The sequence below is a fragment of the Ctenopharyngodon idella genome, chromosome 7, assembly GCF_019924925.1.
Source record: "Ctenopharyngodon idella isolate HZGC_01 chromosome 7, HZGC01, whole genome shotgun sequence".
Classification (NCBI taxonomy): Eukaryota; Metazoa; Chordata; class Actinopteri; order Cypriniformes; family Xenocyprididae; genus Ctenopharyngodon; species Ctenopharyngodon idella.
The window spans coordinates 28,263,432-28,289,525 of record NC_067226.1 but is presented as its reverse complement, the minus strand read 5'-3'; the positions used below and the strand labels follow the sequence as shown (position 1 = coordinate 28,289,525).

Sequence of the window (26,094 nt, the reverse complement as noted above, 5' to 3'; positions counted from 1 at the left end):
GGGGCAAGAGAAATGAGAAAGAGAGCTGAAATATTTGAGGTATTAAACAGAAGAAGATAGATGTTGTTATGTTCAGCCTGGTCTCATTGTTAATACGTAGGTATTAATACGTAACTTTCAAAGACACAAAACGTACATTTTTGTACGTTTAGAAAGGTGCTAAAACGTACAATATTGACGTAATTATGGCACTAAAACGTAAAAACACTTACGTTTTTACAGCGAAAAAAACGTAAAATATTTACGAATCTTATCATGTCTTAAAGATATATGTATAATTTCCCTTTTATCGTTTTGTAGATAAATGTAAGATCCCTGAACCCCATCCCGAACCTAAAAACCTACCCATTTTATACAGAATGTTAAAAGAATAAAACATAATGGGCAGAAATGTGTAGGAAAATGACAATTTTAGTAAAAATATAACATTAAAACGATATTTTGAGCAACTAATCCTACACCTATCCCTAAACCTACCCATAACCATTTCTTTAAACTACCTACTAATATAAATAAAAGAGTGACAGACAAACAAGCGTAATCACAATATTTTTTTTTTTTTTTTTTTTTTTTTTGCGAAAATGTCAAAAGTGGTACCAAAAGTAGTTCAAATGATGATGAGTTCCAGTCACAGTCCTCTCTGGCGGTAATAGTTTTTTATAGGGTACAGAGCAGAATTTAACTTATTAATCCATGAAAATATGATGAATCCGGCTTCTCTCCGTGAAGGCGCGCACTCATTTCAAATGTCAATCCACTGAAACACGGCATGTCGCAATCTGTGACGAAGGTGAGAACCAATGAGCGTTCGATATCAGTGCCGTAAACCATGTCGTAACGCTTCTCGAGGGTGGCGCCACTTTCAAATTTGAATCATAACGAGCGCGAGCTTTGACTGTGGCGGTCGCTGTTGCTGAGAATGAAAATGAAGATCGATGGATAAAGGGCTGAATTTGGATCTGTTCCTTACAAACATATGGATTCTAAAGATTGGGAGTACAGCGAACAAATAAAATTGATGTGATTTGTGAATTTATGTTGTATATTTTTAAAAGTAGGAGCATTTTGTTTTTGTTTTTATGTGTGTGTACATTCCAACTTCATCAGTAGAAAGAATGCTATTTTTAAATACTTTGTGTTCTGCTTTGCAAAAATGTTCTGTGGAAGAATATTTATTCTTGGGTGGTGATTTTAACTGTACGGTATCAAACTTGGATAGGAATCATGTTGAACCCCACTTGGCCTCTCGTAATCGGTTAATTCAGCTTGTTAAGATGCATGATTTATGTGATATTTGGAGACCGTTGTATGAGAAACAAAGACCGTATACCTGGACTCATATTCGTGACAGTGTGATTTCTCTGGCAAGATTAGATCGATTTTATGTTTTTAAGCATCACTGTAATATTGTAAGAAGGGTTTATTTACCCCAGTGAGTTTCTCTGATCACAGTATGGTGCAGTGTTCTGTGTTTTTAATTTCCATTAAGACAAGGAGTGCATATTGGCAGTTGAATACCAATTTGTTAAGTGACAAGTATTTTAAAAATATGTTTAAATTGTTTTGGGATGAGTTTAGAACCACAAGGAATTCCTTTAAATCCTTGAGACAGTGGTGGGATTTTGGGAAAGTCCAAATAAAACAATTCTGTTTACAATATACTCGAAACGTCACTAGGGATGCGTCTCTGAATATGAACATCTTGGAGGCTGACATTTTAAAACTTCAAGAATTGGCTGAGTCAACTGGTGCCCATAGTTTTTTGGATTCTTTATTAAGTAAAAGGACACAATTGGCTGATTTACTGGGTGTTAAAACACGGGGGGCTCTGGTCAGGTGTCGGTTCCAGAGTGTGGACCAAATGGATGCTCCATCCAAGTTCTTTTTCAATTTAGAGAAAAAGAATGGTCAGAGTAGGGCCATCCAGGGAGTCCGGAAAAGCACCCGGAATCGACGGTCTGCCTGTTGACTTTTAAAAGTCTTTCTGGTCAGAGTTGGGAGAGGACCTGCTGGAGGTGTTGAATGAAAGCCTGGCTGAAGGTCAGTTGCCCATGAGCTGCCGTAGAGCAGTGTTAACCCTCCTGCCTAAGAAAGGCGACCTTACAGACATTAAGTGTTGGCGACCCGTATCACTACTCTGTAGTCATTATAAACTGCTCTCTAAAAGCCTGGCTAATAGCAGGAGTGATGGATGGTGTTATCCATCCTGACCAGACTTACTGTGTTCCCAGTAGATCAATATTTGATAATGTTTCATTGGTCCGTGATGTTTTAGAAGTCTCCAAGATGTTAGATTTAGATTGTGGGTTAATCTCTTTAGACCAGGAGAAAGCTTTTGACCGTGTCGAGCATTGTTATTTGTGGAGAGTTTTAGAAGCTTTTGGGTTTTGTCAGAGTTTTATTAATTATATTAAAGTTCTTTCTAGTGACGTTGAGAGTATTCTTAAGGTGAACAGTGGTTTATGTGCTCCTTTTAAAGCTCAAAGAGGTGTTAGGCAGGGGTGTTCTTTGTCTGGTATGCTTTACTCTTTGGCTATAGAGCCTCTTTTACAACAAATTAGGGGCAAACTTCACTTTATATGTTTGCCAAACTGTAAAAGTAATTTTATTTTGTCAGCATACGCAGATGTTATGATTAGCAGGCAAAGTGTCATTCAGGTTCTTTTAAATTTACTTAAAACTTTTAAAGGTCTGTCTTCTGCAAGTGTAAACTGTAGTAAAAGTGAAGCTTTATTATTGGGTAAATGGGCAGATGGGAAACCAAAACTTCCTGAAGGTTTAAGTTGGGGTAAATTTGGTTTTAAATATTTAGGAGTGTTTCTGGGTGACGAGTTAACAGTACAGAAAAATTGGGAAGGAGTCATTGAAAAGGTTAAAGGTCGTCTGGACAAATGGAAATGCTTAGTGCCAAAGATGTCATATAGAGGGCATATTTTAATTATAAACAACTTGGTTGCATCTTCATTGTGGCACAAGTTTGCTTGTGTTGATCCTCCTCTATATCTGTTAACAAAAATTCAGGCTATCTTAGTAGATTTTTTTTTGGGATAAATTTCATTGGGTCCCACAGAATGTGTTATATTTGCCAAAGGAGGAGGGTGGACACGGTTTAATACACCTTCAAAGTAGAATAGCAACCTTTCATTTGCAATTTGTACAAAGTTGGCTCAACTGATTTTAAATGGTGTGCTGCTGCGCATGTCATTTTACATAATCCTGGGAGTCTGGGTTTAGATAAGACTCTTTTTCTTATGGACCCAATGAAATTGAACACTTCTGGCCTGCCAGTGTTTTACAGAAATATTTTTAAGGTTTGGAGTATTTTTGTTTTTAAACAAGCAGAAGGTCCACAGTCTCTTCACTGGCTTTTAGAGGAGCCCTTCATTTGTGGAGCATGCCTGGATGTGTCTGCAAATGGACTTTTCCCAGGACTTAACAAGATGCTCATTGGTAGCAGTAAGTAATAACTTTGGGCCAGTTACTGGAAATATCAGGACTCGATTTCAAGAATGAAGAAGCGATTGCTCAACATTGGAGAATCAGGTCAACACGTGTAGTTGCACAGCTATTAATGAAATGGCGGGCAGATCTTAAACCAACGGAAAAGACTTTGTTGACTGAGTATTGTGACGGTCTTTGTAAACCAAATCCTGAAGACTCTTTTCCTTGCTTTTTTTATTCACTGAACCTTGAAGGATTTTCTGGATTTTTTTCTAGAAACTGTTGGATCCGTGTGTATAGACTTTTTTTTTCAAGCACTGGAAAGGCTTTGTGTAAGTATTGTGTGATTAGTTTTAATAAAAATATGTTGAATATGAAAATTGATACTCCATGGTGCAATTTTTTTTAAGTTAAACGAGTGTAGAAAGCCTGAGTGGAGAGCACTATATAAACCACCGTTGATCAAGAAGACGGGTGACTTCATTCTTCATGGCTCTGTTGCTGTCAATTCTTTTATTTCAATCTTAAATCCTGAAGTTAGTGCTGAATGTCTGTTTTGCAATGTAAGAGAAACCATCTTCCATGCTTTTGTGAACTGTAATAGATTAGAACCTTTGTTTTTGGTTTTAAGGAATATTTTTAGTAGTTGTAATGAGACTTTTCCCATGGATTTATTTATTTTGGGTTTTAAATATGTGTTGGAAAAAAGAGATCTGTTTGTCAGTTATTGAACTTTGTTTTGGGCCAAGCAAAATTGGCTATTTATTTAAGTAGAAAAAAGAAAGTTGATCAAAATGTGGAACAGAATATTGTTGTGCTGTTTTAAAATATGGTGATTTTAATTATTATAAATATATGGACGATCTTGTTACCTTTGAAGGTATTTGGTGTTTGTGCTGTTTTTGAAGGAGATTTGTCTTTTACACACTTTTTGTAATATTGTAAATTAATTGTATTGTGATTCATTTTTATAATAAAGGATTGTTAAAATTCAAAAAAAATTCTCTCTCTCTCTCTCTCTCTCTCTCTCTCTCTCTCTCTCTCTCAAATTCAAATTCAAATTCGCTTTATTGGCATGACTTACACAGTATTGCCAAAGCAGTGGCCATTACAATGAACAAATAATGATTATATAATGCATAAACATATAAATATACATACAAGAAATAACAACAACAACAAAAAAAAGAATAAGACAATGTAAAAAAAAAAAAAAAAAAAAAAAACTGTACAAACATTAAGAATATTTCTGATTCTAGTTTTGTCCACTGGTTGCTGTCTCTCTTAGATTGTGGCAAGCTGTTACGTATTTTGCTGCTGTTGCAATCAATTTGCTGTTTTCTCCCAGAATTTGATTTATTTTTTCTGTATTTGAAGATGCCATAAATTTTGGTTCTAGTAGCTGGAATTTAGTGAAATAGTCCGATCGAATGCTGAGATAGTGGTCACAGTGCAGCAGGAAGTGTTCCTCCGTCTCCACCTCTCTCTGAGAGCACAGTGAACACAGTCTCTGCTCTCGCGGCTGCCGTCTCTGCCTGTGCCGTCCTCTCTCTATAGCTAGGCTATGATCACTCAGCCTGTATCTGGTTAGGGTCTTTCTAACATTATGTTCTTTAACACAGCTAAGATATTCTGCTGGTTTGTAGTCTCTTTTTAGTTGTAAATAGAGTTCCATCTTTTTTTGTAATTTAGTGGCATCTTTCCAATAGTTGATGTAATTTTGTTCCTGCAATTGAACAATTTGTTTGGGCCGGATTGTGCTGTGTAGGTTTGGCAGTAGTTTCAGCACCAGCTGTGATAAGGCGCTCCTGATCAGGTTTTGCTCCTGACACTGTAGAGCTTCTGCCTGGTATGAGTTTGGATCACTGTATTTAAGGTGTTGGTAGAATTTTAGAGCTCTTTTTTGGAAGGTTATCAATAAAGGGTATTGTCCTAATTCAGCTCTGCATGAGTTGTTTGGTGTCGCTCTGTTTACTTTTAATATGCTTTTACAAATTTGAGTATGCAGAGTTTCAATTTCTTCTTTTTCCCATTTTGGGAAATCTTGGGTTTTTAGGGGTCCCCATACCTCACTGCCATATAGAGCAATTGGTTCAATTATTGCTTTTAGGATTTTCAGCCAGGTTTGGATTGGAATTTCATGTCGAATTGTATTTTTAATCATGTAGAAAACTCTCATTGCTTTTGCTCTCAGCTCCTTCACAGCCAGATTGAAATTCCCTGTTGAACTCAGTTTTAGATCCAGATAGGTGTATTCGTAGGCGTGTTGGAGGACCTGGTTTCCTGCTCTAAAGGTGTATCTATTTTCCCTACACCTGGATCTGTTTTGAAAAATCATTATTTTTGTCTTTACTAGGTTAATTTTAAGAGCCCATGTTTGACTAAATGTCTCTATGATGTCGAGGAGTTGTTGTAGTCCCTCTTTTGTTTTTGACAGAATGACTAAATCATCTGCAAAGAGGAGACATTTAATTTCTGATTCAGTCAAACTCTCTCTCTCTCTCTCTCTCTGTCCTTCTCATATATATATATATATATATATATATATACACCAAGAAAAAAGTTCCAGAAAGTTTTAAAAGTGCTACTTATAAGCAGTAATGTTTGTTGTATGTTTGTTCCATTTTTTTTTTATTTTATTTTTTTTTTTTTTTATCTGGGGTGTCCCTTTTTTAACTTAGAGAAATTAGGGCCTTATTATCATTAAGAAAAAGGTCATCGATTTATGATACAGGAAATCTTTTTATTTGAAAAATAGTCAAAGTTATAACCCTACTGAACACACAATCAGCTTTTCTAACACTTTTCATTCTCTTTGCTCTTCTTATAGAAAATGATTTGCAAAAAAGTATTTGGTCACTTATTGTCATATGGACACAGTTTATCAAACCAAGTGGCATCAACCAACAAATGATGCTCGAGCTTTTCTCAGAACAAACTTCTCTTTTCTGAGACACTTTTCAGTTATTTTTAACCACTTGGTCTGAACTTCATTTTTAGTGGTTGTATGAAGTCAGTTCAGACGGGTGTCAAACAGAATAACCACAGGTTTCATGTTCCACCAATGCTTGACAGTCAGACTTTTGTCTTCATATTAAACATATTTGTTCATTCATATTTTGAAAAGCTAATAAACTATTTCTCAAAATGTCTTGATTGAACACTGTTTGTTATATTTATTTAAATGTTACTTGTTTTGATACATTGCAAATATATTGATACATTTTTAAATGTGGTTTAAGATCATTTTCACACCTAGTTTTTTTGAGCGCTCCAAGTGCTCTCGCCTCGGTTAGAAATAATTCATACGTCAACACAAATGTTTGAGCACACCAAGCAATCAACACCCACATTAAAATAATGTGTTCTGAATATGGTTTGTTTTTGTGTCATTTTAGGGGGAACTGAGATCATCTATTGTGTTGACGTATGAATTATTTCTAACCGAGGCGAGAGCACTTGGAGCGCTCAAATAAACTAGGTGTGAAAATGCTCTTAGGCCACATTTAAAATATAATTAAATCTGCAAAATATATCAAAAACAAGTTTACTTTTGTGATTTGATTGAGTCCTTTTTTTAAGTCCATTTACATTGTGAACATCAAAAGCATTGAGGTCACTTGCAGCTGCTTCTCTTTCTGGTTCACTTTACTGAACTGGGTTTGGTTCATTTAATCTGAGCTGTTCTATAAAAACACTCTCCTCTGGTTTCACAGACAAGGTTTAAGCTAGTCCCAGACTAAAATGCATGTTTGAGCTGTTTGAACTAAAAGCAACTTGCACCAACATATCTTAAAATATGTCAATGTCATTGTTTTGTCTCAAGATGCATATGTGATTTTCTAAGGCACGTTTATAAAAGCTACTTAAACGTCCTAATTGAAATAAGGGGTAATTCTGGCTTAATCTAAGCCCTGTCTGTGAAACCAGTGTCTAAGTGTCCAAATAATTTTTGCAGCCGCTGTAAAGTCACAATGAATTTGATGGTGTCAAAGTCAAACAGGAAGTGATGTTGTGTGTCTCAAACACTTTGACCTAATTTGGTTTGGACTTCTGTAGCTTGTTTTGTTCCAGTGAAGAACCAGTGGTGTGAAACTTTAATCACATTAATGTTAATATTTGCTTTTAACATGTATGTAAATGCATCATTCTATATACATTTTTATAGTGTCTTTCATGTTTTTTTTTTTGTTTTTAAATGAGCAAACACAAACAGGGGAAGCAAACAGGGAATTATATAAAATTGATAAATAGAAATAGAAAAGCAAAATAGGCCTACAAGAAGAGGAAGCAAAACGCATTTGAAACTTCAGAAACGAACAAAACAAGCGAAGGACTACATTGCAGAAGCACTACTGAAACCACAGTCTGACATTACATTAGTTGATGAGAATAACATCATATGTTGAATGTTGTGAAGCTCAGTGGTTCAAACTGCTTCTCTGTTGTTGAGCATCAGTGAATCATCAGTGAATCATCAGTGAATCGACTCTCGTATCAGTTCATGAGTCCTGTGAAGTCATTGTGTGTGGTGATGTTAAATGCTGGAGAATAAACCATCAGTTCTCACCTGGATGAGCATCAGAACTAGGCCTGGGCATTAAAACGGTATCGATATTTATCGACGGTACGTCTTATTCGATAACGATAGAAAAGATGTTCGATAAAACTCTCGATATAGTTTCACTTAAATGCATTAAAATGTAAACAGACATGAAGTTCGGTTGCATGAACAACTCTCAAGCTCGCTCCGTCCCTTGCTGTGGAGTTCAGTTGTGAGATCAGAACACAGAGACACATGAAAATGAGTGCTGTACCTGCCGGCGACGAGGAGATTGTGAATACAAAAGGACATGTCAGCTCGTCTGAGGCAGTTTCATGGTTTCCTTACGTCTTACAGTTGATCTGCTTCAAAGTTCGTCTTGAGAGAGCAGTTGTCATGTCGGTATGAACAGCTGCACAAACAGTGTTTTTAACCACACAGTATCTTTATTTCTGTGTTACAAATATTCAAATGATCACAGAAGTACTGAGAGAAAAGTTTATAGTTCAGATATAAACACTAATGTCTATGTTATCGATCAAAATAGAGCAAATCAGCTTTTGAAAGAAACTTGAAGCGCTGAAAATGACGCGTTAATCGATTACATTGTTTCACCACCAGGTGGCGATAAGTGACTGTTAAAAAATGTATTTGACGTTGAATCTTCATTCAACAGATTCTTTCAAATACACTGATTCATCCAGTAATGAAACAAGAGTATTTATGGGCGTGTCATTGAATCATACATCCAAACAGATTTTTTTAAATAATTAATTCAAATATATTTAAATTTTTAAAAAAGACTGCAGCAATTAATATTTTGTCAGAACCTCTAGTAAATTACGTTATTTCGTTTAGTTGACATTCAGAATTGTGATCTCGGTTTGAAACAAACAAACAAACAAAAAAAATAAATAAATAAATTCTCAATTTATCCAGAATTGTGCAGCTCTAAGTTTCTTTAACACTTATTTATTTAATCTTCATATAAAATATAAGAAATATTTGTTTACATTTTATTTAGTTTTGTTTAAAAATTAATTAAAATAATTAAAAATGCATTGGTTAAACTCAAACATTTTTTTATACTAAATTTTTTTAAATAATTATCGATACCGATCAATATGAAACATTATATTGTGATAATTTTTTTAGCTGTATCGCCCAGCCCTAATCAGAACAGAAAAACACTTTCAGTTCATGTAGAATAAACTCTAGACATGTTTCAGTGTGTGATTTACATTGTGTTGAATGAATGGAAATGCTTCATATCTTTGTTTCTTCTGCTTTTAGTGCTGATGTCCTTCATCCACTCTGGACTCAATCAAGGTGCTGGAGGTACTGTGCATTACTACAGTAAAATTGATTTTCTTTTTAAAACTAATGTGAATTGTGTTATAGTTGTTTATTTGTCTACATGGATACATCAAGATCCCACAATTGTTCTCCCTCTTTGCTGATGTTTTATGTCCATGTTTTGCATATTTCACAGAATCATCTGACTGTAGTTCCTTATGCTGCAAAAACAGAAATCTGATATTTATTCAATCAATCAAACAAACAGTCTTGCAGTTGTAACATAGTTCAGTCAGACATTTATTTCAAAAGATCATAATCCACTGTATAAAACAGAATGAGTTCTGCACAGTGAGAGTTTTGTTCAAGTCTCTGAGGTGCTGCAGTTGTAATGTTCACTGTAATCAATGACTGTGTCATTAAGATCTTGTGCACCAACTATGCTTAGCTTTATTCATTCAGTATGGTTTGGTTTGAAGGGCTGGGAGAGATAAAGGCTTGAGAAAAGACACTAGAAGTTCCCAATTTCTTTTCAGATCTTTTAAAACATTCTGACTGTAAACAGCACCATCTACTGGTCAGAGCAGGTAGAAAAATAATACAAAGGACAGACTGGATGAATATATCAGTTTCATTTAGTTTTTACCAATACTTTCATACATTTTTGATGTAATTATTACAATTTACAAGCAAACTATAGATTTTTATTTAATAGTGTTTTTCTCCTATAAGGAAGTTCTGAGTTCATGATAGTGATCTTGATACTGCAATGCTTTTCAATATTTACTTTTATGTTTATCAGTAAAACCTGTAGTGAAGGTGACGCCAGATCAGCGTGTGTTCAGAGGAGAGAGAGTCACTCTCACATGTGACTTACAGGGAGGAGGAAACATTCAGTGGACATACAGCTGGTTTAAAGATAGAAACCCTTTCTATACACCAACAACAGAGTTCAGTTTCACAGCTCAAGTGTCTGACAGTGGTGAATACATCTGTAGAGGAGAGAGATCACACTCACAGACAGACATCAGTGCTGCTGTTACACTGACTGTATCAGGTGAGTGTTCATATTCAGATCTGTTTAATGATCATTTAAAATTAATATTTCAACACTTATCCACATCTGTTGCTATAAGAGGACTGAAGAAATTCACTTTTAGTCATTATTCTGTCACTGCACACGTCTTATGTGTGTTGCGTGTTTTGTGGAGGTTCTGGTTTGTTATAAAATCATGTAAATTGTGACTTTGCAGTGTTATGGGAGTCTCCATTTTTGATATTTAAAATATATTTTAGTCACTGTCACTATGGATAACGGTTATAGTCACAGCTATGATGAGAATAGAAAAGGACTTGAGTGAGAGAGTTCAATACAGATGAGTTTTGTACTGAAGTCAGAGAGAATGACGTGACTTACAGATAATTGTTGTTGTAGTCGAGACCACAAACTGAGACCAAGACCAGAATGTGTTTCCAGCTAACAAATTTTTGTTCTTAGAATTAGTTTTGTTTTGTTCTAAGTTTGGTTTTCCAAACATTCTGTTTTGGTTTTGGAAACGTTCAAATGTCCAGTTTCCTTAATTTTGAATGTCATTTAAATGTGATGTTCCTGAAACTTTTTTTTTTATAACAACTCAACATTCTTCACAGTAAAGTCCTCCTCGAAAACTTTACTAATTATTACAGTGGAGAACGTTATAGTGATGTGATGCACAGCAAAATCCTCAGTGTTAAATGAACATCGATGTCTATATGAGGCCAAGAGTGTCAAAGTAACACTGAAACAACTGCAGTTAATGAGATAATAAAGTGATTAAAGTTTGACTGTATTTCTGTCATTCAGAAATTCTTATTGAGAATTAATAGAGGCTTAGATGTTGAAGATTTCATTTAAGTTGTTGTAACAGTTCTGCTGTGGATTTGTTTGGAACTTTTTTCTTTGCCGATATAGCAAAAAACAAAAAACAAAACAAAACAAAAAAACTTCTGTTTAAAATTGTGTGTAAAATGTAAGTCACTTAATTTTAACTTCTTGTTTATTGAACGTTTACAATCAATATCGCGTTTGCAATCATGCTCATATGCTATTGGTGAAAATGAGCAAAATAGATGAAATACTATGAAATATGGCATGAAATAAAGTATAAACTGCATAGTTTTACGGAAGCCCTAAACGGCCATGGATTATTATTTTTTTCTATCTTGTTTTGTCGTGATCACGACTTACTTTCTCGTGATCTCGAGATAACAAAAGTTGTTTTCTCGTGATCACGACTTAATCTCTGCTGTAAATTACACAAATGTGCCAACAGGTGTCAGTATATTACCAAATATAACTGATGATGTACGGTAAATTTCCACTTTACTGTATTAGTTCATATTGGCCCAGATTGTACGAGCTTCGGACAGAGAGAGTCTTCGTGATCGCTTTATTTTGTGCAGTATTGTGTGCGTTAAGTAATTAACTTCACTGTTAAATGCTTGAATATGATTATTTTGCTTGAAAGTGTATCTGTTTTCGTTCTGACTAGTGCAGGACTCACCACAGTTTCACGACCGCAATAGTTCGGTCTGATACTAAACTTATTGCTTATTAAACTAATTTGATGTCACTGTATAGTGTTCTGTTTGTACCTTATTGTGTATCTTTAAGACGCCATTTTAATCATCGCAGTTTCAGTGTTCGTTTCACTCACTCGATAAGAAATATGATTTAATTCAGTGATAGTGTGTAACCTATTTTCTGCATTTCTTTGTTGAAAACACACATACATAAACACTCTTCTCAAACAGCATCCCAAGATTGTTTTAGCCTGTATCAACTGGATTCAAGTTTTGTTTTTTTGGAAATCTGGAGTATTGCACCTCTTTTTAATGGAAACTGGAGGAAGACAGTTTAATGATATCACAGCCTATCCTACATGACGAATAAAAATAACAAACACATTATGTAATATAATTTTATTTCAAACGAATGCGAAAAATAAAGTGGGTTTAATCGAATAATTTATAGAATTATAGAATAATCTGGCATCTTTCTGAAGGCACTCTGGCTGCGCTTGAGATGTTGAATGCTCTGTTGATCATTAAACATGTTAATTACACAAATAAAAATGTTTAGCGTACATTTATTGAACAGTGATTGATTAGCCTATATGTATTTATTTATTGTAAACTGAATTATTAAGTGAAGTAAACATTTTGCTGAAATATCCACAAGATATAAGAGCGCATGATTTATCCGTCGATCAGATGCGCGTGAAAGTTGTGTTCGTTACTATAGCAACAGTAGAATCCGGGTACAGTGTGTTTCAGAATCAATCACTGTAAAAAGAACTTTCATGTCGAGATGACGAGAAAATTAAGTCGTGATCACGACAAAACAAGATAGAAAATAATAATCCATGGCCGTTTAGGGCTTCCGTATAGTTTTCCAAAACATCATAAAAATATTATCTCTGAACGTGCGGTTTGATTCATTTTTGTCTTTCTTCACAGATTTGCCTACATCTACACTGACTGTGACTCCAGACAGATCTGTATTCACTGGAGAGAGAGTCAATCTGAAGTGTGAGATAAACTCTGATCACAGTGACTGGAGATATGAGTGGAATAAAGACTACAGTGTGTTACAGACATCTGAGCGTTACACTGTAACCAGAGACACTCTCAGTATTGTTGAAGCTGTTACATCTGATCAGGGTTGGTACACGTGTAAAGGACACATAGATGGAAGATCAGTTTCAACACAATCAAGATCTGTTTATCTCTCTGTGTCTGTGACGGGTGAGTTGAACATCATTGTCCTCCTAAACTCACTTTAATCACACAACCAGTCAAGAGTCTTTCACTCTCAGGTGTTACATTCACACTGATGATACGGTTCTCTCTCCTCTTTTGAAGGGTTAATTCTGTTTAATTCTCTCACAGATGATTTGTTCTTGTTCAAAACAGTTTGAGCAAGACAGAGCTGAATGCAGGGGTCTTCAAACCTGTTTTAAAAGTTAAAGTACTTAAACACCATCATAAAAACACTGCGCTCCTGCATGTGTGCTGTACAACAGTGAAACCTTAAACAACAGCTAAAATACTTAGATAGACCCATGAATGAGGCGTCAAATCATGCGCATTATTGAGGAGAGGTGTGCTGTTTCTCACCCAGGATATCCTAGCAACTGCCCAGAACACCCCAGCAACCACCTAGCAACAACTCAGAACACCTTTGCAAATGCCTAGCAACTCACTAACAACCACTCAGAACACCCTCTGAAGCAGCCAATAAGTAGTGACATGACATAACTTCAAAGCCACGCCCTAGAAACCACTTACAGCACCCTAGCAACCGCATAACAAAAATAACAAGCTGTATTTCAGCACCAGAATATTGTAGAAACACGGCTGGCAGACTGGCAAACAGTCGTCTTTAAATATCACCCCATATACTGTATAACCTCACCCTAGAAACCATTTAGAGTACCCTAGCAACCGTACAAACACATAAATAACCCATATCTCAGCACCAGAACTTGGTACAGACATGGGGGTAGGGGGGGCTTTTGTTTTGGGTGAGAAAACAGTCTGTAAATATCACCATGGTAACTGTGTAGCCACACCCTAGCAACAGTTTATAGCACCCTAACAACCAAATTGCAACATCAAGAAGCCATATCTCAGCTCCACAACATCGTACAGACATGGTGGTTGGCTCTCCTGCAATCGTGAAGAACACTGTAGCATCTGCTCAGTGCCGAGTTTTACCACTGCAAACACAACTCACATTTTCTTCAGGAAATGTACATTCTAGTTTTCTCTGTTCTTGTGTTCAAAACCATTTTAGAAGGAGCAAAACAGAATGAAACTGAATGGAGATCTGAGATGCTTTAAATGCATTTTAAAGCTGAAGTATTTTAACATTAAGTGACATTAAAAACACAACACTCATGAAGTGCTGATAAAACAGACACGACAGATAAAGATGTCTGTCTGACGCATCTGAACACAGACCTGAACAACAGCTAAAAACACTTCTGTGTTAATGGTCACTAATTACACTTCAATTCCATTCAATAACATTAAACATCTTTTTATTGCTGCTTGGACTTACTGAAATCTTTGAGTTTTTATACAAATGCAGCTTTGTGTTACTTTTCAGATGATCCTGTCATCGTTTGTCTCTGATTATGACTGAAAGTTCATCAACTGTCTATCAAACATTAAATATTTATTTCATCCAACACTCAAAGTTACAACATTAGCTCACCTGAAAATAAAAATTAATTTAATCTCCCTCATGTCCTCCAAATCTGTATGTATTTCTTCTTTAGGACATTTTTTTTAACAATGTGCTGATTGCTATTAAAGGATGAGATGATGAGCTTTCAGAGTTCAAAACGAACACAAAAGCACAATAAATGAATCATAAAATAAGTCTAATGACTCTATATGACAGAAATCATGAAGAGAATTTTAGTCTCCATCATCCTGTCCAGAGACAGTTTAGAAACAAAACATGCAGCCTCTGTTTACTGACAGTTTACAGACATCTCTGATCACTGATATTCTGCAGAAAGAGAAAGAAAAGAGAAAAAAGGCTGTCACTGTGTAAACTCCATTGCATGTGACCAGAAAGAGAGAGAAAGTTCAGACTGTCCAGTTATTTCAGCAGACATACTGGATCATTTTACAGTTTTACAAAAGAAAAAAACTTCAGAGGTTCAAAAGAAATCACTCATTAAAAAAGAAAAAAAAGGAGCAGGTTAACTTTACCTTTACTAGTGGAAATAAAGTCAGTTTATACAGAATCTACAAGATTATAAAGTTTTCAGCGGAATTTGGATAAAACCATTTAGTTGAACAAAATATTAACACATTTGTGTTTCTTCACAGATTCACCCACATCTACACTGACTGTGACACCAGACAGTCCTGTATTCACTGGAGAGACAGTCAATCTGAAGTGTGAGATAGAGACTTACAGTAACTGGAGGCAGAGAAATTATCAGACATATGAGTGGGGAGACTGGACACATGAGTGGAGATATGAGTGGTATAAAGACAGTTCAAAGTTACAGACGTCTGAGCGTTACACTGTAAACAGAGACACTCTCAGTATTGTTGGAGCTGTTACATCTGATCAGGGTCAGTACTGGTGTAGAGGACTGAGAGATGGAAGACCAAACTCATCACATTCAAGCTCTGTTTCTCTCTCTGTGAAGGGTGAGTTGAACATCATTGTCCTCATAAACTCTCTCTACTGTGATCACACAGCCAGTCGAGAGTCTTTCACTCTCAGGTGTTACATTCACACTGATGATACGGTTCTCACTCTTCTTTTGAAGGGCTTGTGCTTTGGACAGACCATCTTGTTGACATTGACAGTGTTACAGTCCATCTCTCTTTTGAGGGTTGTTTAATTAGTGGTGATTCTGTTTTATTAGTGGTCCTTGCCAAAGGCAAAGCATATTGTTCTCTTGCAAACTTATTATTCTTCTTCATCGGGACAAAACTTTGCCGCGCTACTCGTCCCGCTCTGTTTGTCATAGACCCATGAATGTGGCGTCAAATCATGCAGATTATTGAGGAGAGGTGTGCTGTTTCTCACCCAGGATATCCTAGCATCCACCTAGCAATACCTTAGCAACCACCCAGAACACTCTAGCAACTGCCTAGCAACACCATAGCAACCACCTAGCAATAACTCAAAACACCTTAGCAACTTCATAACAACACCCTAGCAGCCACTCAGAACACCCTATCAAGCAGCCAATAAGTAGTGACATGACATAACTTCATAGCCACGCCCTAGAAACCACTTAAAGCACCCTAGCATCCGCATAACAACAATAACAAGCCGTATTTCAGCACCAGAATATTGTAGAAACACGGCTGGCAGACTGGCAAACAGTCTTCTTTAAATATCACCCCATATACTGTATAACCTCACCCTAGAAACCATTTAGAGTACTCTAGCAACCGTACAAACACATAAATAACCCATATCTCAGCACCAGAACTTGGTACAGACATGGGGGTATGGGGGTCTTTTGTTTTGGGTGAGAAAACAGTCTGTAAATATCACCATGGTAACTGTGTAGCCACACCCTAGCAACAGTTTAGAGCACCCTAGCAACCATATTGCAACATCAAGAAGCTATATCTCAGCTCCACAACATCGTACAGACATGGTGGTTGGCTCTCCTGCAATCGTGAAGAACACTGTAGCATCTGCTCAGTGCCGAGTTTTGCCACTGCAAACACAACTCACATTTTCTTCAGGAAATGTACATTCTAGTTCTCTCTGTTCTTGTGTTCAAAACCATTTTTGAAGGAGCAAAACAGAATGAAACTGAATGGAGATCTGAGATGCTTTAAATGCATTTTAAAGCTGAAGTATTTTTAACTTTAAGTGTAATCTTAAAAACACAACACTCATGAAGTGCTGATAAAACAGAGACACGACAGATAAAGATGTCTGTCTGACGCATGTGAACACAGACCTGAACAACAGCTAAAAACACTTCTGTGTTAATGGTCACTAATTACACTTCAATTCCATTCAATAACATCAAACATCTTTTTATTGCTGCTTGGACTTACTGAAATCTTTGAGTTTTTATACAAATGCAGCTTTGTGTTACTTTTCAGATGATCCTGTCATCGTTTGTCTCTGATTATGACTGAAAGTTCATCAACTGTCTATCAAACATTAAATATTTATTTCATCCAACACTCAAAGTTACAACATTAGCTCACCTGAAAATAAAAATTAATTTAATCTCCCTCATGTCCTCCAAATCTGTATGTATTTCTTCTTTAGGACATTTTTTTAACAGTGTGCTGATTGCTATTAAAGGATGAGATGATGAGCTTTCAGAGTTCAAAACGAACACAAAAGCATCATAAATGAATCATAAAATAAGTCCAGTGACTCTATATGACAGAAATCATGAAGATAATTTTAGTCTCCATCATCCTGTCCAGAGACACAGTTTAGAAACAAAACATGCAGCCTCTGTTTACTGACAGTTTACAGACATCTCTGATCACTGATATTCTGCAGAAAAAGAAAGAAAAGAGAAAAAAGGCTGTCACTGTGTAAACTCCATTGCATGTGACCAGAAAGAGAGAGAAAGTTCAGACTGTCCAGTTATTTCAGCAGACATACTGGATCATTTTACAGTTTTACAAAAGAAGAAAAACTTCAGATGTTCAAAAGAAATCACTCATCAAAAAAAAAAAAAAAAAAAAAGGAGCAGGTTAACTTTACCTTTACAGTGGAAATAAAGTCAGTTTATACAGAATCTACAAGATTTTAATGTTTTCAGCAGAATTTGCATGAAACCATTTAGTTGAACAAAATATGAACACATTTGTGTTTCTTCACAGATTCACCCACATCTACACTGACTGTGACACCAGACAGTCCTGTATTCACTGGAGAGACAGTCAATCTGAAGTGTGAGATAGAGACTTACAGTGACTGGAAAAGGAGAAATGGTCTGACACATGAGTGGAGATATGAGTGGTATAAAGGCAGCAGAGACAGTGTGTTACAGACGTCTGAGCGTCACTCTGTAAATGGAGACACTCTCAGTATTGTTAAAGCTCTTACATCTGATCAGGGTCAGTACTGGTGTAGAGGACAGAGAGATGGCAGACCAAACTCATCACAATCAAGCTCTGTTTCTCTCTCTGTGAAGGGTGAGTTGAACATCATTGTCCTCATAAACTCTCTCTACTGTGATCACACATCCAATCGAGAGACTGGTTTTGTTCAGAATGTAAAACTATCTCACTGCTTACTGAATTCAGCATATTATATACTGTAACTGTATACTAATCTCTTAATATGTGAAACAGATCATATTATAACACAATAAATTATTCAAATTATCACATGACCTCATCACATTGCAAGTTTAATTTGCCACTCTTTTTTTACTTTCTTAAAATATATAAATATTGTACAACCTGCAGTTGTGTGAATACAAAAGAATATACATGCAGACTAGAAATGAATATCAGTGATTCATTTCGTTTTTACCAATAATTACAAACACTTTTGATGTAATTAATACAAAAATTAAATGAAAACAGATGTTTTGTCTGCATTATGTGCACATTGAAGCTCCAACAGCAGTATTATTTTGCTGATAATTTCAGCCTTATGTATATTTTTAGAAGTGTTTTAGGAGAAATGTCTGAAAATATCGATTAACTTCAGCGATCAAATTACCACTTTCCTTCTGATCTTTTTATTCTTTCATTTATCTGCATACAGAATTGTGATTGCTTAGTCCTTTTTGCAAATATTTAACCTATAACCAGTAAGAGTAAAGTGACAGAAGCACAGGCTGTTCTCGATCAGCTGTGTCTCATTTCTAAAGTTGAACGTCATGAGGCTGCTTCATTTCAGTAAACTGACCACTACAATCCAAATAAGGAAGCTACAGCAATCTACACTTCACTAGGAATAACGGTCAATTTTATAATGGTTACTGTCCTGAAATAAGACATCCTTAATGACGTATGCAGCCGACAAACGCATCCTCCGGAAGAAGCAGCCTTCGAAATAGACACATCTCCATGGAAACGGACACTAAGAAGCAGCGTGTCGTACTTCTTTCAATTTGCAATTTACATTCTTATTTCATATTGTCGCCTACTGGACGCATCTGCAATCATAATTTTTTTAACTTATCTTTTAATCTTTAAACTTTAATATATTTTTTATTGCTGATTAAACTATTATATTGTTTGATGTTTTAATAAATAAAAAAGGAACTAAAAAGTAGTCTGCTTGCAATATAGCTGAATACTTTTTTGTGAAACAGCTAAATCCATCTGACACATGTGAACACAGATTTAAACAACAGCTAAAAATGTGTTAATGGCTGCTAATTACACTTCAGTTCCATCCATAACATTAACATTTTTTTAATAAACATAAAACATCTTTTCATGTGTAATTACTTTTTTGCTGCTCGCACTTTCTGAGAATCTGTGAGTCTTTATACAAATGCAGCTTTATTTTGCTTTTCAGACGATCTTGTCATCGTTTTGTACCTGATTATGATTTACAGTTCATCAAACATTAGATTTAAGATTTATTTTATCCGACGCTCACCTGAAAGTTCAGTCATCATTTTAATCTCTTTCACCCTCTTTGTTCAAAATCTGTATGTCTTTCTTAGAACAAAACTGTTTATTTTTTTAATCTATTTTTAGTAATGTGCTGATCGCTGTTATAATGAAGGAAACAGTGACTGAAACATTCAGAGCTCAAAAAGGACAAAAACACATTGTGGCTCAGACAGAAATTCAGACTGTCCAGTTATTTCACAGCAGACATACAGGATCATTTTACTGAGTATTACAGAATAAATGAACTCTAGATGTTCAAAAGAAAATCACTCATCAAACACAAAGAAACAGGTTACCTAGTCATTACCTTTACTAATTGAAAAAAGTGAATTTATACAGAATCTACAAGATTTTAAATGCCTTTTATTGATGTAAATGTATAATCCACATTTGTGTGATATGTGAATATAAAAGAACATACTTATAGACTGGATATGATTATCGACATTTTATTTAGTTTTCACTAATAATTACAAACATTTTGATGTAGTTCATATTTAGATCTGTTTAATGCTATAATCTAATATCTGTATTTCAGCAGTTTTTCTCATCTGTATCCACTGTTTCAGACAAATACTCAATGATTTGTCAAACACAGGTGAACTTTGACTCTCGAGGATCTGAATCTGTTCTTGTTCTCCTGCAGGTCTAAAGCCAAAGCCTGAACTCACATCAGATCCTGCAGGAGCTGCACTGACAGGAAACACAGTGACTTTGACCTGTCGCATGGATCCGTCCACTGGATACTGGGACTTTTACTGGTACAACCACACACTGAACCCTGAGACAGAGAAGAGAGAAACAAACTCCTACAGACTGAAGATTGATTCAGTGTCTGATGGAGGCCATTACTGGTGTAGAGCTGGAAGAGGGAAACCAGTCTATTACACAAACTACAGTGATGCACTGTGGGTCAATGTTACAGGTGAGAGAGAACATGTGATTCAACATACAGATCAGAGACAATATCTGCACGACGTGTAAAACTTTAAATAAATGAGCGTTTCCACTATGAAAGCAATCTAGCTGAATGTGTTTTGGACTGCCTCTGGAATTGGTCGAAAGTGGACAAGCTCAAAGCATTTTTACACCCCGTTTGCTCCTGTATTTAGGGACGTCCACTTGTGATTCGATCGACCAAAACACATTTTAATACCAGGTGGAAACAAGGCCAGAGAGAATAGTGTGATGCAACATACAGATCAGAGACAATATCTGCAGAACATCTAAAACTTTAAATAAATGTAATAATTTGTGTTTGTACAGTGAGTCCTAAAGCTGTGCTGACGGTACGACCTGATGAACGAGTGTTCAGAGGAGAAACAGTCACTCTCAGATGTGATATAACGTGGGGAGGAGACACTGAGTGGACATACAGATGGGAAATAGAGGGAACCAACAACTTGAATATAAACTCTGCCAATCGATGTACAAAACAAGAGTGCTGCACCAGTGGAGTCAATGAACAGAAACACAGAGAAGCTGTCAGTCTGTGCTCAACACAAGAGTTGAACATCAGCAGTGTTGATCACTTTCACAGTGGTAAATACACCTGTACAGGACAGATGAACACTCAAAGCTCTCAGCGCAGTGATGCTGTTACACTGACTGTATCAGGTGAGTTTGTGTTTGTTGTGATCAGTTTCTCCATCAGTTTCTCTATGGCTCTGTAACTCATGATGTTTTGTTCAGCTGAAGCTCAGGCAGCAGTGCGAGTGTCTCCACAGCCGTGGCTGACTGAAGGAGAATCAGTGACTCTGATCTGTGAGGTTTCAGGCTCCTCTACAGGCTGGACGTTCAGCTGGTTCAGAGATCATGATCATCAGTCAGACAGCAGCAGAGGAGCTGGAGGATCTTACACTCTCAGTCCTGCTGCTCTACAGCACACAGGAGTTTATACGTGCAGAGCAGAGAGAGGACGACCAGCCTATTACACACACAACAGCAGCACACAGCCACTGTGGGTCACTGGTGAGTGTTTATGTTTGTGCTCATCCATATTTGTATTTCATTGCAGTCTCTGTGCTGTCAATTTTGAATGAGATTTTCCTCTTTTCAGGTGTTTCTTCTTCAGTGTCTCTGGTCATCAATCCCAGCAGAAGTCAACACTTCTCATCTGACTCTCTCTCTCTGAGCTGTGAGGATCAGAGTAACTCTGCTGGATGGACAGTGAGAAGATACACAGACAAAGACACAAAAACTTGTTCAACACAAACAGGATCTGCATGTGTAATCGAGTCTCTCAGCACATCTGACACTGGAGTGTACTGGTGTCAGTCTGAATCTGGAGAGAAACGTCATCCTCGAAACATCACTGTACATGGTGAGTCCTGTTTCTAATCACATCATCTACTAATGTAATAATCTAAATTCTAATGACAGTCTACACACATTTTCCACTAATTGTTTTCTGTACAGCTGATCACAGGCTGACTTCTGCACAATTATTTGAATGAGTTTTTCCACATATATTATTATTATTATTATTAATATTATGTTAGATAAGCACACCACTAAATAGTACATAAAAGCAAAGCAAAATGTGATTGGTCACTTTTCATGTTCATCAGGCAGTCTCTTCCAATATAAATTTGCAGATGAAGCTGCAAAATGGACCTGATTTTATGCCTGTGGTTAAAAATCTGATACACAACCAACACTCTCATGGCAATTTGTAACTATTTTGGAAGACTGGTGGCTATAATGCGTATGAACTTGTACAGTCTTATTTGTGTTTTTACGATCTTTTGCCCCACTGATGCAGGGGTAGACCTTCATTGTTTGCTTTTTTCTAAAAATTTGCACATTTCCTTACAAAATATTGTATGACTCTAAAAGTGCAGGAAACATAAAGTACAATGCAATTCACAATATCAGTATTTTGCTAATGTATTGTTTTGCTATTCTTACTATTTACAGTATTAAGCACACATTTCTTGTGTTTGTAGATGGTGAAGTGATTCTGGTGAGTTCTGTTGATCCTGTGATTGAGGGAGAGACTCTGACTCTACACTGTTTACATCGATCTACAAACTCCCCGATCCTCAGCGCTGATTTCTATAAAGACGGATCACTGGTCCAGAATCAGACGACAGGAGAGATGAGCATCACTACTGTCTCAAAGTCACATGAGGGTTTCTACTACTGTAAAACAGAGAGAGGACAGTCACTCCACAGCTGGATCTCAGTCAGAGGTCTCTGAATAATCAGTGATTTTATATACTTTTGTAATATTATCATACAGTATCATATTTTTCACTCACTAATAGATCTGTGTGTTCGTCACATTCTCCTCAACAGCTTCTCAGTCATCTTCTCTTCTGGTCATTGGTGTTTCTGTAGGATTGAGTTTTTTCTTGTTGTTCCTCGTCTCACTGGTTCTGCTGTGGAGACACAAAAACAACAAAGGTTTGGAGCAGTTCATGTTATGAATGACTAAACCACATGAACAGCAACAAATGGAAGATACAGTTTCTGAATCACTGCATGTTTATTAACAAAATGAGCATTTAATGCATGTAAACAAAATATGTGAAAATACTCTTTAAGTGACCCTAATGATCTTTGTCTCTATTATAGATCATCACCGTAACACTCAACAGACATCAGACTCAAATCGATCTGGAGAATCTCATGTGGAAAACTCTCCTCTGCAGCCTGGTCAGACTCAATAACAAATCATTTACATTTATTTATTAATATTTTTTCCCTTTAAGATTACCTTGCTTTTCATCTTTTTCCTCAAATACTTGTTTGCTGTCCTGCAGGTTCAGATCACATTTATGATGACGTGGCTGCAGTGAATAATGGCGATAAAGGTTGAGCCTTAAAACTTATTATAAAAAATCTACACATGTATCATAAAAAATAATTAAATCCTTGATTGACTCTTTCCAGATCCAGTGCCATCTTCAGACATTACATATTCAGAGGTCACTGTTGAGAAAAAGAGATCCGTGGATAAAGTTTTTTTTTTTAAAAAACTCTTCACAAAAAATACAACTTAACTGAGTCAATGTAAAAAGATAACTCAAAAAATTAAGTTGAGAGAACAAATCTGTATTCATCTGTCTGTATGTGTCTGTATTTAGATTGCATAAAATATGAATAGATATTTTCAGGAATTTACTATTTTTTCCAGACGATACCACGGCAGAGCCAAATATTGTGATGTACTCAGAAGTTGGAACAAAAGTAAAGAAGTTCAAAAGCAAAGGTGAGATCCTGTTTTTCCTGAAGTACAATATTTCCAGCATGTTCTGCATAATCTGATTGATTTTCTGTTCTGTATTAGATATTAATACTGCAGGACCCAGTGATTTGACTTACGCACAGATCAATATACAGGACAAAAAGAAAAGCAAGGGCAAAGGTAAACGCACAACAAACTGCATCTAAACACAACTGTCCGAATGAATCACATTTAACTAGATATAATAATTAAAGCTTCTATAATATCAGGAAACCTTTTTACAATCATAAACAGAACTGATAAAGCCAACTTCAGTTTGAAAATGTAACAACAGCCACAACAATCACATCTGTCTGTGTTTACTGAAATGAATGAAACAGAGCATTTCAAAATTAATATCAGAGATGATCAAAACAGGCCTGTACTGAGAGTCGGATAATCAAGCTGCTGTTTTTCCATGACAGGCGCTGGACTTGCTGATGTTCTGATTAAAATGAAATCTAAGGAGAAATACAGAGGTAAATAAAGAGATGCTCTGAAATATATAGCAGGTTAGAGATCATGTGAAAACAAAATTATGTAAAATAATATACAATATTTTAACAGAACCTGATAATAAATTTTCAACACTTTATTTTGATGGTCCCCTTTAGACATTCTGTTGACTATAAGTAACATTGCAACTACATGTCAACTAAGTTTCATTGGCGTATTAGAAGACTGTCTGCTTAATATCTGCTAACACTTTATTTTGATGATCCTCAACAGACATTCTGACCTGAAGTAACTTTGCAAGTGAATGTCAACTTAATCTACTAACCCGAACCCTAACACCTAACTACAGTCTACTACAGTCTACTAATACTCTAATGAAAGTTAGTTGACATGTAGGTGCAGCGTTACTTATGGTCAACAGAATGTCTAAAGGCGACAATCAAAATAAAGTGTAATTATTATTGGTTATTAGTGTAGTTGCAGATGTATAGTGTTATGTTTCTTCGCTCTGTTTCTGTTCTGTTGTTCACTATCAGGAAAGAGCAGCGAGTCTGGAGACACTTTATACTCTGAATTGAACCACAACACAGATAGAGGTGAGAGAAACACAAAGTCAAACATCATCGCTGTTAATGCCAAAACCATTAATCTTAACTATTACACATCAACAGATCAGAATGATTCATGTGGCTCATTGAGGAAGTGTAAAAATCTTGCACTTTATCATGACATTTATGTTCTTCAGGTGTTGATGCTGAAGTCGGTGATGCAACTTATGCTCAAGTCTTTAAGAAGAAAGGTCACAAAAAGAATAAAACACGTAAGAATTTTGTTACAACTGTACAATGATTTTACAATAACTGACAATTAGTTCACAATTTGCACTTTCATGTAGAATGTAAATCTGCTTTAAATGATTCAGTTCAGTTATTTGTGAGGATCAGCGGTTCATCGTGATCTTAAAACTGTAAATCATCAACAGCATGAGCTCAAATCAGAGGTTTGCATTATCCACATTACCTGAATAATTCATCAAACTGGATTCTCTTTTTAAAGGTCCCTGAGATCAGCGAAGAGAACAGACGCCAGAAGAGAAACACCAGCAGAAGAAATGATTCTGAGTCAAATGCTTATGTACATGCTTGAATGAAAGAGAATTGCACTGTATTATCTGTACACATATTGTGTAAACAATTGAATCTAATATATAGTAAAACATTTTCCAGTGAGCATTTATGTTTAACATGTTACCTGTCTTATCAAATAGAGCCTGTGTTTTTGCCAAGATGATTTTTCTTATATCATATATATTGTTTTTACTTTTATGTTTTTTTTTTATGCTGCAATTAATGAAGTGTGAGATTTCTATTTAATAAATAAAAATATAACATTATCTTTGCATGAGTTTTTCATGTTTTAATTTGTTAACCTAAGGTCATAAGGGTTTAAAATGTTAAAAATATTGTTCTTACATTGTTGTTATTCTTACGAACAAAAGTAATGACCGTATTTTGAACAGTTCAGTTCAGGTCACGGGTGTTTTCAGTGTATTTTCTGATTTTCTGATGCTGTGACTAATCTGACCTACAAAGAGAAAATACAGTAATGAATATGAAAACTGGTAGCAATCAAAATTCATTGAAATCTATACGAGAAAACCATGAACCATGAAGGCCTGTTCACATATTTGAGATTAACTTCTGGTGTCAGTCCAGCGAATCTTGCAGGGGATTCATGAAGGGGCACCAGTGGTGGAATAGGGTGCATAGTAAGGCGGCATATTTCAGCTGCCATTAAACTTCATCAAAGAACATCTAAATTTAAAGGATCCTTTGAAGGCAGTCCTTGCGTCCTTCATTCAGCTCATTTTGAAGGATGCATCAAGTGTATCCTTTGTGTCCTTCAATCACCCACAAACCTTTGCACACATTCCAATTCACCAAAAAAAAAAGAAAGAAAGAAAAAGAGACAGATGATGGAAAAC

At 35.9% G+C, this 26,094-nt stretch overlaps 1 protein-coding gene across 3 annotated transcripts in view; it reads left to right on the top strand.

The window, feature by feature from the left end:
- Positions 1 to 26,094, top strand: part of LOC127515291 (titin-like) — a 438,556-nt gene that overhangs the window by 157,151 nt on the left and 255,311 nt on the right. For all 3 annotated transcript variants that reach the window (XM_051898786.1, XM_051898788.1, XM_051898787.1), the window contains exon 6: positions 15,167 to 15,496. In XM_051898786.1, coding sequence (XP_051754746.1) covers positions 15,167 to 15,496 — 330 coding nt within the window. The remainder of the gene's footprint in view (positions 1 to 15,166; positions 15,497 to 26,094) is intronic.